Consider the following 16,050-nt stretch of genomic DNA (forward strand, 5'->3'; position numbering starts at 1 on the left):
GCTGTGAAAATTATCTACAAGATGGACATTTGTAATTTTTTCTTAGGTTGTACCATTTTTTAAACATATAAGTTTAAGTTGGGAAATTTCAGTCCTGACGATACAGCCAATGCATTGTCCAAGTTTGAACTTTTATTTCTCAATAACGGTACAACCTACGAAAGTATCATAAATGTCAATCTTGTAGAAAATTTTCACTGCTACTACATTTGTTTTAGTCCTATTACTATAGAACTTGCGGTTTCCAAGCAAAATCGTGAAAACCTAAAATACCCTAAAAATGTCAACTTGAATCTCGATTTATTTAAGAAGCACTTCGGCGATTTTTTGTTTTTTGATTTTTGTCATCTAAGAACATTGTAGTTTCAGAATCCGCAAAAACTTCCCAGGCGTAAACACCTTTCATTTAAAGTTGTTTCAAGAGCACCGTGTGATACGACCAAAAATTAGCCTCATCTAAAAATGTCGTTTCAGTCAATTTGGGGTCGATTTAGCCATGTCTGTCCGTCCGTCTGTCTGCCTGGTACGCACGATAACTCTCGAACGGATCAACCGATTCGAAGTAAAGTTTGCACTTCGTAATATTTTGCTCAAACTTAGTTTACGTTCGAAGATGGGCCATTCGTCCCACTCCTTCGGGTACCTCACCCACAAAAGAACAAAATTTGGGAGCAATCGATATGGTCCAAACTTTGCACATCGTAATCGTTCTACCAGACATAGATGAGGTTTCAATATGGACTCTATCAGTCCACACCTTCGGGTACCTCCCACACTAAATTTCGGAGAAGTACCGTTTAGGACCACCTCTCGAATGCCTTTGGTTTTTGTTGTAACAACTTGTATTCGCTGTCCCCATTATGACGGTACAAGTTTTTTCAGTGGCAAGTCCATACATCCTGAACAAAGGAACCATGTGTGGTGGTTGGAGCGCACATTACTCTCGAACGGATCATTCGATTGGGTCCAAAATTTCATAGTAGTGGATGACAATCCATGAATATGAAAAAACAGTTTTTATAAAAAAAATAAAAACAAATATTTTGTAAACAATTAAATATAAATAATAAATAATTAAAAAACATCTTCAGAGATATTATATTTGTGAGAAAAGCCACAGGTTTGTTGCACTGTCTACGCTAGCGTCCCTGTCTATCCCTGAAGATGACTGTCGACGGCATTCGAAATATTGGAAACAATAAAATTTGAAAAAAATACATAAACATTGTTTTATTCGACCTTTAGCCAAACTAAATTCAACAAAATAATACAACAACAGGTTAACAATAAATAACAACAGTTAAAAAAAAAAAAAAACAAGTAAGAACGGCGTTAAGATCGGCCGGGCCGAAATTGTTATACCCTCCACCACGAGTTGTATTAAAGTTAAATGGAACAATTAGTTCCCTTTCGTTTATGAAGAAGACTAAACACAAATTTCAGCAATTTCGGTAAAACAATGTGGCTAAGCTTCAAAATACCGAAATTCGGATGTACCGTTCTTTGGGACTATACTTTGGTACAGTAAAAGTACACCTATAAAAAAGTCGTGATATCTCCGAAACTAGAAGAGATAGAGCATTAAAAGTATACCTATAAAAATGTCGTGATATCTCCGAAACTAGAAGAGATAAAGAATTAAAAGTACACCTATAAAAAAGTTGTGATATCTCCGAAACTAGAAGAGATAGAGCGTTAAAAGTACACCTATAAAAAAGTGATATCTCCGAAACTAGAAGAGATAGATAATTAAAAGTACACCTATAAAAAAGTAGTGATATCTCCGAAACTAGAAGAGATAGAGTGTTAAAAGTACACTTATAGAAAAGTCGTGATATCTCCGAAACTAGAAGAGATAGAGCAGTAAAAGTACACCTATAGAAAGTCGTGATATCTCCCAAAACTAGAAGAGATAGATAATTAAAAGTACACCTATAAAAAAGTTGTGATATCTCCGAAACTAGGAGAGATAGAGCATTAAAAGTACACTTATAGAAAAGTCGTGATATCTCCGAAACTAAAAGGGATGGAACATTAAAATATACGTCGATCTATACCGACAAATTTCTGGCGGAAAGTTTTTAGACTCAAAAAGACTAAATACCAAATTTCCAATATTTCGTAAGATATTGTAGCTAAAACCTTAAAAATACCGAAAATCGAAATGTACGCTTCTATGAAGACGTGGACCTATACTGATAATTCTCTTCTGGAATATTTTATAACCCCATGGAAGACAAAATAACAAATGTCATTTATTTCGGCGGGATATTGACGTCACAACCTTCAGAATTACGAAAATCGGAAGGTATGGGGGCTATATCGAAACATAGACCTATACTCACGAATTTCAGTCGGAAAGGTTTTTACCTCCAACATAGACTAAGAAGCAAATATCAGCCATTTCGTTTTCTTGTTGTGGCCACAACGTTCAAAATACGTAAAATCGGGGGGCAAGGTTCTATGGGTGCAATATGAAGGCGTGGACCTATACCGACGAATTTCTGTGGTAAAGTTTTATACCCAAAACTAAGACTAAGTACCAAATTTTAGGCATTTTGGTGTAATAATGAGGATAAAACCTTCAAAATACCGAACATCGGGAAGCACCGTTCTATTGGGGCAATATGAAGGCGTGGACCTATACCGACAAATTTCATATGGAAAGTTTTATACTCCAAATGAAGACTTAATACCAAATTTCAGCCATTTCGGTGTTGTATTGAGGCCACAACCTTCAAAATATCGATAATCGGGAGGAGTTTGGTAACTTCTATTTATACAGACATTATTGAAAATTTGCAGATATGAAGTATTTTTGAAGCCTTTTTTCTATCATACACATGTACAATCGAAGTGATTTTCCTTCATGAATTCTTTACCCTAAGTAGAAGGCCGATATGGATCATTTTTAAACTAAAACTAAGATTGGGATCGAAACGGAATCGAGGGGTCTTTTACAGCTTTCGGGCTTTTTTCTCAGGAAGTATGGACTTGCCCCTGAAAAAGCTTATACCATCGTAATGGGGACAGCGAATACAAGTTGTTACAGCAAAAATCAAAGGGATTCGAGAGTAGCTCTTAAACTGCACTTTACCAAAATTTGGTGAGGGAGGTACCCGAAGGAGTTGACATATATAGTCCATAGTGTAACCTGATCCATGTCTCGTAGATTTATTACGATGTGAAACGTATGAACCAATTCGGTTCCTGCCTTCGAGAGTTATAGTGTGCACCATTTTAGCGAAAAGTTTTGAACATTTGTGGGGGAAGTATTTGAAGGTCCGAATAATCTGATCCAGCAACAACACATGGTGCCATAGGGGTTTTTATTGCTTTCGGGCCATTTTCTCAGGAAGTATGGACTTTCCCAAGAAAAAAGTGTGCCGTCGTAATAGGGGCAGATACTGCACGCTGTTGCACAAAAAATCAAAACGATTCCACAATTTTGTGGAGGAGGTACCCGAGGGAGTGGATCGATATGGCCCATCTTCAAACTTGATCAATATCCCACCGTAACGCCTGACATTTGGTATTAAGTCTTCCTTGGGGGTATAAAACATTTCACTTGAAATTGAGGGTAAAAACTTTTCACGCCTTTTTATAGCCCCCATTGAACGGTACCTCCATATAACCGTAACTCACGTTTTAAGGTATTTTTAACAATTAGCCACATTTTACAATCATATTGGCCGTAATTTGGCACAGCGAGTTCTCATTGTATACAAAATACCCTCGCAATTTTTTTCAACGTAAATTGTGGCTCATTGGGGAAAATACCTTAAATCGAGAGGTACGGTTATATGGGGGCTATACCAAAACATGGACCCAAAGACCCCATTTTCAATTCAAAAAGTTCTGGTGATATAAAAAACCCAAGAGCCAAATTTTGGCAGTCTACATGTAAAATCGCGTCGTACATGAAAAATACTCGTATTAGCATCATCCTAAAATGGGTTTTGAAACTTGTTTTTAAAATTTGTCTGTATATGGAACATTTTTTGGGATAGCCACAAATAACACAATTTTCAATGAGAACAATTTAAAAAATCTTTTCGGAATGCTTTTCAAATTTTATAAAAACACTAATTTAAAACAAATTCGTTTTGTTAGAAACATTCGTTTCAATTTTTTTTTTTTTTTGCAAACATAGTCTGTTATGCTTTTTTGAAGAATTGGAATTTGTGTTACCAAAAGATAGAAAACTTATTCGAAAAAACTATCTATGTATATCTGGGTTTTAGTGTAGCCGGTATTTCCCAATTTTATGTATTCCGATGCTTTTTTTGTAAAATTTTGGAAACGAGATTGCTGTAATTTATTACTGTGTCTTGCCTGAGGATACAAAAGCTCAATTCTGAAAATTGTAAATATTGGTCCATGTTTTGAAAGAACAACGATGACGCTCCATAGGAGCTCGTTTAAAGGTAGTATTATCAGTACACATCGGATTTTTCCATATTTTTGAAAATTATAATGCAAATAATTCGTTTATTAAACAATAGAATCTAGAGCTTTGTACGTGTTATTGATTATTTTGAATATGACATCAACTTTTTGTAATTGGAACGATATAATTCTATATAATAACGGTTGGTTGAAATTTCAAAAATATGCAAAAATCCGATGTCTAATTATCAGTTTAAATATTCTGCTCCTGCAAGGAATAAGAGGAAGAGGTAATCGTGGTGGAGGGTATAAAAAGTTCGGGTCGGCCGAATCACTTCATTTGAAATTTTTGCGAATTAAAAAATTAGCATTTTTGTATAGAATTTGGGCACAGGGCAATCATGAATAAAAATTCCGTGCGGAATTTGTTCCCTTTTCCCAATTTGGCAAGTTTTTATTTCCGTATTTATTTCCAAACAGGGAATATTTTTGTCGATTGGGCAAGAATATTCCATAATTAAGTGATTCTAGTAGTTTTCAACGTTTTAACATATTTGATTTCAAAGAATTTACCTTTTTAAAATTATTTTCCATGCGGAAAATTGCGAGGGAAATATTCATGATTGTCCTGATTGTGTCATGCCGTTATGCGCACCCATCAGTAAATATATATTTTTATTTTTCATTGTGAGAACAGAAATTTCAAGTCATTGGAATGTGTTTTTCTTCCCTTGTAAATGCTTATTTTATCGAAATTTACTTTTCTTTTATTCAATTAGAATTAATATCATCTTCTAATTGGAACCCTTTTTCCTGAAAATTGGTAATTGCCATTGCTGTTGTATTTTTTAATTATTCAAATATTTGATGACTATAGCAACATCATAACAACTGTTTAAAATATCACATTTCATTTGCTGATAATTATAATGAAGATATCACTAAGGTATAGTAAATTCTTAATGTTCAATTAAAGGGTTGCTTTAGACTTGTTTACAATCAAGTGCAAGATATTTTTTAAAGATTTAAAGTATCAAATTTTCTTTTTAATTTGTAGAAAATTGTTTTACTTTTATACAAATTTTCTAAGTATTTTAATTGTTCGTTAGCAGTACGACCTTAAATTGTCGGGTTTTCTTAATATGGCTAAAGTATTTTCTTGTATCATTCATTATTATATGTATAAATGATGTAATCACAGCTTTGATATTGATTTGTATTTAACGATTAATATTTGGTATGTATTTAAGGCTCTATCACATATTTGTTCATTATTGTCCAGGAATAAAGAATTAAGTATTTAACGTTGAGGACAACAGATTTATGAGCAAATAAACAACACATAAATCAATATATATTCCTTAAAGGGACAGTGGTCAATAAATGTGAAGTTCTGTACATATAAAAATCCAAATGTGCTGTTTTTAATTGGACTTCATCAAAAATATTATGTCGATTGTATGAATATACATATACTTTTTACTAAATGGATTGTGCGACACCTAAGGACAATTCAAATTTTATTTTCTAGCTATATATTAATGTATATACTCGTATGTTCACTTACCCAGGTATGCCTCCACTCTCCATGTGATTTGCTAATGTCACATCATTTGACCATACATCAAATTGCCATTTCACCAAGCCTAAAACGCCACAATGTACACGTCCGGTGTGTATGCCAACACGCATGTTAACATTGACCGCCATCACCTCACGCACCAATCTGCAAGTATTAACAAATTGTAAACATATGCATTAGGGATATGACATTTTCATTTTAAAATTTTATATTGATATGAAATTTATTTAATACAATCCAACCTCCTCACAGCGAACTTTCCTATAACAATTTTTGTTTCTAACGAATAGAAATTGAAAACACTGATTTTTGTTTATCCACTATAACCTTTTTCAGCCTACTTATAATGAACTTCCCTATAACGAAGCGTTTTTAATGCGCAAGTAGAAATTCTCACACAAAACGATCTCTCTATACCGATTTTTTTCAGCCTCTGTCTTCTAGCCATTCACATCCGAAATGCCTGATGATCTGAATTAAACCACCAGCGAAACGATCGTAGCACAGAATTATTTTTTTCAATACAAACCCTTAGGTCATGTTAGCTCGATTAAAATTCAATTAATTAAATACTTTCATAAATAATGACCTTCGTCCTAATAAGACAACAATAAATAAATACATAATAGGTGATTCGAAATATATTATTCATGTCCGTTTAAATTTTCAATACCTTTACCGTTATAAAACAATAAAACGAAGTGTCCCAAACGCACCAAAGTATTTTCATTGACCATTGACCCCAACACGATAGATTTTTGGCATCGGAACGCTTGAATACTTTTCTGGTCATCTTTTGTAGCACAGTGCCATTTTTTGATATTTTCCGAAAAATTTGCACTGTCTCAAGGCCAAAACTGCCTGAAGGAGCGTTCCAATCCTTTTACGATAAACTAAAGAGTTCTTAAGTGCTGTTTTGGCTACAATTTTTGTTTTAGTGTTGGATCGAAGATCTTAATGGTTTGGCTGTCATATGCCAATACATCCAAAAAACGTGGATAAAAAACTTCAAGTCAAAATCGAGAGGTTCGATTTACACCGTAGACATAATCTCTAGCAGACTTTTTTGCTCAGTATAATCCAAGAAATCTGAAACGCGACCAGCCCATTAAGGTTGTTTTGCTTCCATACAAATCGCCCCGGACTAGAGTTTGGGAATTCCCGACTTTTTTCCATTCCCGGGAAATCGGGAATGAAAATTTCTCAATCCCGGGAACCCGGGAATTCCCGGGACTATGGTAAATCGAATTCGTGGGTCATAGACGTGACAGAGAGTAAGCAAACATGAAATACCTACTCCCTTTATGTGTAGTTGTGTCATTAGTTATCTCTTTGGAGCAATATAAAGGGAAACATAGCAATAGGGTCAAAAAGCAATAGCAAACACCTTAAACGACGTTGTGCCAAAATCTTGAAAGAACCAATAAATCATATATGACATATGGCAGCTGTTCAAGAATTTCTTATGTATGCGGTCAAAATCCAATTATTCCAACTACCATCCTTGCAAAGCTTCCTTGATATCGAAGAGTGCTGTCCGATTATATTTTTAAAGTCAACGATATCGTATTTTCTTCTTATGGTTCGAAATGCGTGTTGATCATATAACAAATCCGTTTATAAGGAATTTTTACACGGCTGACCTTTTGAGTACACGGCTTCACAATGGCAACACGTTGGCACCAATGATATAGAGTCGTACTTATATGAACATTAGAGTGGGGCGATTTGAACACCATCACGGGCGCCTGGAGTTTCTGATTCTTGGGATTGTACTGAGCAAAAAAGTCAACTAGACCATATGTCTACATTGAAAATCGAGCCCCCGGATTTTGACTTGAAGTTTTTTTTTCAAGGATTTTTGCACATTTTGGCATATAACAACCAAACCACTGAGATTTTCGATCCAACACGAAGACAATAATTGTAGCCAAGACAATAATAAAGAACTCTCTAGTACATCGCAAAAGCATTGCAACTCTCCTTCAGGTAGTTATGGCCTCGAGAAAGTGCACATTTTTCGGAAAATATCGATAAACGACACTGTGCTACAAAATGGAACTCAAAGTCAGTGGGTGGAAAATTTCTTTTGGAGATGAAAGCCCATGGTGAGTGTACTGAGAACCCAAAAGGAAATTTTCACCATAGGTCAAGTTTCCGAGATATTGCGTGATTAATGGTTTAATTTCGGCCCCTTAATTTGTGAACAAATAGCTTTATATCTCTCTAAAGCGTTATTGTAGCCTCATTTTGACATTACACGTTTTCAGTCAAATCGAATGGTGAATCTTTTTGTAGAATATTTCATCCCTCTAACTCAATTCCTTTCATGTCCTTTTCGTCCTTTATTTTTTGAACCGTAGTAAAAGTACCACAAGGCGAGATTTTACAGCATCCAAATATTCTACAAAAATGTTGTTCAGAAGATTTTAGGTACGGTTCTCATTGATGACCAATCGATATTTCCCCGTTTTCATGGTCCTTTTTGACATTTTACCGGTTTTTGTTCAGAAAACTAGGTTTTGTTTTTATGAATATTCGTTATTGGTCTGTGGTGCTTCTGAAATACTTACCATAAATAGCTCTTGTAATGACGAACACGTTAATAACAAATTTTATTGGAGGAAAGATCCGGTTGTCTAAATTTTTGAACCGGATATTCTGATATTAAAACCGATTTTGGAACCGGTTTTAAGTATCCGATTAACCGTATATGTATATCATTAGAAAGCTAATAAAATGGTCAATCAAATGACAGCAAGTAGCTGATTACAACTTTGTTGGTTACGAAGCTAGAACAAAAAAACTGCGTTCTTAAACCGATTTTGATGTAAAGTATCACTGGGTTCTTTTTGGTGATGAAAGTCGATTAAGATAATGTTATAAATCTGGAAAGGCAGTTATGTCATAGGTCAAACTTCTGAGTTATGTTTTTTTTTATCACGCACTTAAAGTTCATCAAGAATGAATTAATTTCGCCATAACTCATTTTTCCATAGCGCAGAATTATAAAATGTTCTATTTCTTATTTTTCCTACATTTTAGCCAAAACTATAATGTTTTTTGTTTTGCTCAATATTTATTTTGAAAAGCTTCGTAACCAACAAAGTTGTAATCAGCTACTTGCTGTCATTTGATTGACCATTTTATTAGCTTTCTAATGATATACATATACGGTTAATCGGTTACTTAAAACCGGTTCCAAAATCGGTTTTAATATCAGAATATCCGGTTCAAAAATTTAGATAACCGGATCTTTCCTCCAATAAAATTTGTTATTAACGTGTTCGTCATTACAAGAGCTATTTATGGTAAGTATTTCAGAAGCACCACAGACCAATAACGAATATACATAAAAACAAAACATAGTTTTCTGAACAAAAACCGCTAAAATGTCAAAAAGGGCCATGAAAACGGGGAAATATCGATTGGTCATCAATGAGAACCGTACCTAAAATATTCTGAACAACATTTTTGTAGAATATTTGGATGCTGTAAAATCTCGCCTTGTGGTACTTTTACTACGGTTCAAAAAATAAAGGACGAAAAGGACATGAAAGGAATTGAGTTAGAGGGATGAAATATTCTACAAAAAGATTCACTATTCGATTTGACTGAAAACATGTAATGTCAAAATGAGGCTACAATAACGCTTTAGAGAGATATAAAGCTATTTGTTCACAAATTAAGGGGCCAAAATTAAACCATTAATCACGCAATATCTCGGAAACTTGACCTATGGTGAAAATTCCTTTTGGGTTCTCAGTACACTCACCAAGGGCTTTCATCTCCAAAAGAAATTTTCCACCCACAGACTTTGAGTTCCATTTTGTAGTACAGTGTCGTTTATCGATATTTTCCGAAAAATGTGCACCTTCTCGAGGCCATAACTACCTGAAGGAGCGTTCCAATGCTTTTGCGATGTACTTGAGAGTTCTTTATTATTGTCTTGGCTACAATTATTGTCTTCGTGTTGGATCGAAAATCTCAGTGGTTTGGTTGTTATATGCCAAAATATCCAAAAATCCTTGAAAAAAAAACTTCAAGTCAAAATCCGGGGGCTCGATTTTCACCGTAGACATATGGTCTAGTTGACTTTTTTGCTCAGTACAATCCCAAAAATCAGAATCTCCAGGCGCCCGATAACACTTTTTTCCTTCCATACAAATCGCCCCGGCCTAATGAACATACATACCATTGTTATTACTGGTTTCCAATCCTAATTTAGACTAAATTTAGACTAGAACTGCCGTGATAAACTATAAATCAAGAATTATGTGAGGTTATACAGACTTCGAATTCCGGAAAAAAAAACACCAATTATCGAGAGGACCAATACATACATATTTTATACGAATTATGGCGATTTTTGCAATGGGCCCGCAATTACGAATAATCGGGGCACGAATTATCGCCATTCTACTATATTTCCAATATTTAATAACTATAAGACAAATAATATTTGACTTATACATGAAAATACAAATACCCGTATTCCCGGCAATTTCAAAAAATTTCCCGGGAAATCTCGTTCAAAAAATTTCGGGAATTCCCGAGCAGAAACTCTACCCGGACTGATCAACACCCTTAGAATAAAAATAGCTTCAACATAAGAAAACAAGTAAGAAAAGTCTATAGTCGGACGGAGCCGACCATGGGATACCCTATACCACTATCCCTGGACAATCGCTCTCTACGGAACTTCTTTTCAATGATTGTGAAAATTTACTTATGACCAAAACCAAAAAGTTATCTAGCATGACAAAGACATTTTTGTAGCAGGAAAGGAAAATTTAGTTCACACAAACTAAAATGTAATGAAACCCACTTATGTAGTACTACTACTTCCGTTGTTTAACCGCTACGTTATTGAAATTTTTACCAATTTCACACAAAAGTTTCAGTCCATTTAACCCGCTAAGTATTATCTGATCTTCACGTTGGTTTGTACGCTTCTTCTTCATCATAAACTCAAACTTTGTTTAAAATTTTGCGGGTTATTATTTTGACCTACAGAGCCGCTACAAAATTGGTTAAAATTTTGTTTTTGGTCCATTTTATCCCCTGAACATTTCACGATCATCACCAAAAACTAATCATTTCTATTCTGGCCCGAACCCAACCTCCTTAAAAAAATTCGTTACATTCGGTCCATAATTGCGGCCTTAAGCTTGATTACAATTTTTAATGGACGGACACAGATCGCTAAATCGCTTTATCTCGTCGAGATATGAATTTTGGCATACTAAATAAGGGGTCTAGGACGAATATTTCGTGGTGTTACATATACTTTTGGAGAGACAATATGTAGCATGGGATAAAAATGTGGTTCTCTACACAGAACCCATTATATATATGGCAGTAGGCCCGTTATCTAGCAAACACTTTATTGCAATTTACATCAGAGGAAAGGTCAGTAGTTTTTTTCCATATGTAGTACTTTCCGAAATATATATGTCCTCAAGGAATTAAAATATACCAAAAATAAAATTTTTATATTTTTCATACAAAGGTAATGGTCCATTTCATCCGCTAAAGAATATCAGATCATCATTCAAAATTGTAGGCATCTTTTTCGACCTATACTCTTACCCGGTGCAAAATTTCGTGACTATTGATGTATAATTGCGACTTCTAGCGAGTTTATTATTACACTACAAACAAATAACGGAATATATTAGGCTGTAACTCTGTTATCTGATCATGCACACCAACAAAATTGGCATCAATTGAAAGGTCAAGCGTTCCACTTTCAAGTATATCTCACTTGTCCGGAATGTCACTTCCAGGAATTAAGATATAAGCTGTATATTAAAAACTTTCACAACTTTCACACAAAAGTTTTGATCCATTTAACCCTCTAAATATTATCCGATCGCCATCTCAAATTGCAAGCTTCTCCTTTGTGATATACTCTTACCTTATTTAAAATTACGCGTTGATCGGACTATTATTGAAACCTACAGAGCCGCTAGAAAATTGGATAAATATTATGTTTTTGGTCCATTTCACCCGCTAAATATTTCACGAGCATCACCAATAAGAATAGGGATCCATTCTGATCTGAACCCGACCTCCATACAAAATTTCGTGACGATCGGTCCACAATTGCGGCCTGGAGCGTGTTTACAATTTATAATGGACAGACGGACGGACGGACAGACACACATCTCAAAATCGCTTTATCTCGTCGGGATATGAAGATTGGTATATCACATTGGGGATCTCCGACGAATATTTCGCGGTGTTACATGAATTTTTACCAAAACAAACTTATAACACCCTTTTCCACATTGTGTAGAAAGGAAAATATGAAAAAAAAAACCAAAAACTTGAAACACAAAAATGCCATAACGCATTAATTTTTCAACCGATTTCGTTGGTTTTTCCCAGTTTGGAAAGCCAACCAAATTTCCTACTTGTTAACAGTAAATAATTGTACTGTTAGGTGTCGTTTACGCAGCCTAGAGCACAAGGAAAAACATTTTACTGTTTTTAAATGCGTTTTTGTCACACTTAAACCACTATTACTTAGCCATTTGTTAACCGATTTTAAAAATCTTGTTCGAAAGGCATTACTCTCCCCTTTATAATGAAAAACAGTGTGTGCAAATCGGTTGTGGAAAAAAGAAGTAATGTCCGTTTAAAGTTGAAAATCCAAGAAAGCCCATTTTTCACTACATTTACCGTTATAAAATGAAAAACCGAAGTGACCCAAAGAAACCAAAGGTATTTTCGTCTTCTGTGGACTCCCACAAAACCGAATTTATGCATTAGAACCCCTGCAAATTTTCACTGTAGCACAGTGTATTCTTCCTTCCATTGTGAAGACTTTGTTTACAAAGAAAAGTCTTTTGACTTTGTTTAAAAAGAGAAGTGGAAAAATCAGAAAAAATTAAAATCACTTATTATCACATCCAAATAATCTCTTTCAAATTAAAATTAAATTTCTTTTTATGCATATACATACATTTTTTCTTTTTCAATTATAGGTCTGTACGATAACCCAAAGGTTTGTACAAATTTGCACAAACTTTTACAAAATGCTGTTCGATAACAAACTTGAATTTGGAGACAATAGTGAGAGAATTTTGGAAAGCTTTGGAGAGTTTTGTTTACAAGTTTTTGCAAGGAAAATTTTTCTTGTAAGAACTTGCAAGTTTGATCAGCTGATTTAAATACGAATGTTTGGTGGCGGACTTCTTGGCAAAAACATAAACAAACTTTTGGTTATTAAAATAAATAGAAATAAAAAAGGAAAGAATTATTAAATAAATTATGGAAAACGATAATGTAAATAAAATAACTTATTTTGTAGTTTGTGGTGACTACTTTTTTATTTTATTATTTATTTAATGTTTTCCGCCAACTTCTTCTTCTTCAAATCACCTGACTTCTTGCAAGTTTTTGCAAATTGCTGTTCGATAACAATGTGCAAATTTTTAGCTTCGAGAGAGTAAAATTGGTGGAGAGACGTTACTGAGAACTTGCTGAGTACTTGCAAGTACTTTTCACTTGCGAAGTTATCGTACAGACCCTATGTATGTATGTACATTAGTGTGGGGCGATATGAACAACAGAAGGAGCATTTCGCGTTTCTGATTCCTGGAATTGTGTTAAGCAAAAAGTCCATTCGACCATATGTCTACGGTGATTTTGACCAGAAGTTCTTTCTCCACAAGGCCAAAACTGCCTGATGGAGTGTTCCAATGCATTTGCGATGTACTAGAGAGTTCTTAATTATTGCCTTGGCTATAATGTTTGCCTTTGCGTTGGATCTATTTTTACCATAGACATGTGGTCTAGTGGACTTTTTTGCTCAGTGCAATCCCAGGAATCGGAAACGCAAAGTGTCCATTAAGGTGTTTTTCCTTCCATATAACCCGCCCCGGCCTAATGTACATAGGTCAAATTAAAACGTTTTCCCCTGGTCTCTCTATATTATACAATAGCAATATTAGCATGTATGTATTTTTTAATTGTAAAATAATATGTTTTGTTTCTCATATTACAAAAATTTTCTTGTTGAAAAACAAGAAACAAGGGAACTGATGAAGATCTGTGGCGAGATCTGAAACTATAGTCTTCCCTGCCTTACCCCTTGGCAAACATCACCAATTTTTTCCCACTAATACATTAAAGTTGTTTTAATAAAATATTAAAACAACGACTATGGGATTAAGCCTGACTATTTTGAAAAACAAAATAGAAGTTGTCATCCCAAATAAAAAATGCCAACCCTCCTAACTGGAAAATAATATGTATAAAAAAATCTATGAAATGAGAACTAAGAAAATAAAATAATCAATTCAGAAAATGACAAAGGACAACATAAAAAATATTTCGAACTTTGTGAGATTATGATCAACTTTGGTAATGTATATACATAATTTCAAAAATTTTAAATGAAACCTTGCTAACGGAATTATCGTACTTAGCCCTTAATAATATTAAGGCGCCTATTATTCTTAATTTTTAAGTTTTCTTTAAGTTTACATATTGCTTGTTTTGCTCATTTCCCTGAATTAAATTATATTCTGCGTAAATATTATAATGACGCTTTAAAGAATATGCAGATACAGCTAGCTTTTAATGTTTTATTACAGACAAGGCATTCTGCATCGTTGAAAATGTTGATGCAAAACAAAAATTCGTCTTCCCATTCTTGCCTCCACATATTTTGTATACAACCCCAAAGCTTCTCAGTGTATCAACAGTTACATGACATTCAGCACAAAACTAAATCGAGAAATCAAAACATTAATTCGATGAACAGCCTGCATTCGGGTCGTGTGTGTGTAAATTGCCGAAAACATCGGCACCGCTGTGCCAAATGTGAATATATCTGCTCTATAAGGAATTTTCTCTATAACATAGTAATTCGTCGGTCTCCAACTGCTGCATTCCAGAAAAGTTCGTCTGTAATTACACCTTAACAATTGATTGATCAAATTTTTCATTCGGCTAAATAATGGTACTTTTTGGTGATCGTAACTTCTTAAAAAACCCCCTACTAACCCATTATTCTAACAAGGACATGTCGCACTGAATTACTAGTTATTCTATGACCACTAGAATAACTAGTTATTCTGTGGCCACTAGAAGTTGAAAAATAAGCTAAAGAACTCTATTTTTAGAACAGTTGAGGTGGAAATTGTTTTCAATTTCAACACACTTCATTTATTTTATTTCAATCTCTGCTGGATTTGAACATGCGAACTTCTGATTTGTAGCTGAACACACTACATACTCGGCCACGCGTACTAACATTAAGGGTTGTTTAAACGCTAAAATGTGCACCATCTGCTGTTCATTTTGTCAACAAAAATATCGCGTGCCGACTTTGAGCGTTGAATACCCAACCCAAGGATTTGTTGTCGGTTACACATGCTCCGTGCCACCGTACTCATAACTTAGTAAGGAGTAATATAAGTAGTTATTTTTCTTTACATTACTTTGTAATGAGTTATATAAGGACTAACGGATCCGAATTTTTGCCGGGAAGATTACTCAATATCAATGGGCTATTATGAATCGCCGTCCACTCATTGATATGAAAGAAGTGTCCCGTATCATGGGAACGTATGTATGTATGTATGAGATAGACAGTAGTCTAGTTTAAACTAATTACCCAGCAAAAATCCTCTCAAAATAATTGGGTTTTATAGTATTTTTGGTCCTCCCCGATGGATTGTCATCTCAAATGCGATGGGGAGGTCCAGTAAGCGTAAAGATCCTGATAGCGATGCCGGCGGTAGCAAAGCTACTGGTAGGGCCACCCTTGCCGGTAAGGTTGAAGGTGAACGCTGAAGCTAAGAACAATCCACAACGTGGGAAGTCAACGGTGCAGTATGTAACATTAATATAGTTCAACTTCGGCGGATGAACAAACCACACTATTGTAAGCCAGCGTCTGTCTCGAAGCGAGCGGCTTTACGAGAAATGCTGTGCCTTTTAAGCTAGATCCAAGATGGCAGCCCCACAAAAAGGCTAAGAGCCTTGGGTTGACAACCTACTGCTCCTAAAACACAATTTGTCACTGAAACCAATTTTGGCACTATGCGCCCACGACTTGGCGT

General features: G+C 34.8%; 1 protein-coding gene across 1 annotated transcript in view; it reads right to left on the reverse strand.

Moving 5' to 3' along the window:
- Nucleotides 1–16,050, reverse strand: part of LOC141402657 (adenylate cyclase type 6) — a 555,913-nt gene that overhangs the window by 173,861 nt on the left and 366,002 nt on the right. Inside the window, exon 15 of the mRNA XM_073984363.1 lies at nucleotides 5,957–6,115. Coding sequence (XP_073840464.1) covers nucleotides 5,957–6,115 — 159 coding nt within the window. The remainder of the gene's footprint in view (nucleotides 1–5,956; nucleotides 6,116–16,050) is intronic.

Source organism: Musca autumnalis, unplaced genomic scaffold (assembly GCF_047663935.1).
Source record: "Musca autumnalis isolate F117 unplaced genomic scaffold, ASM4766393v1 scaffold_4, whole genome shotgun sequence".
NCBI lineage: Eukaryota > Metazoa > Arthropoda > Insecta > Diptera > Muscidae > Musca > Musca autumnalis.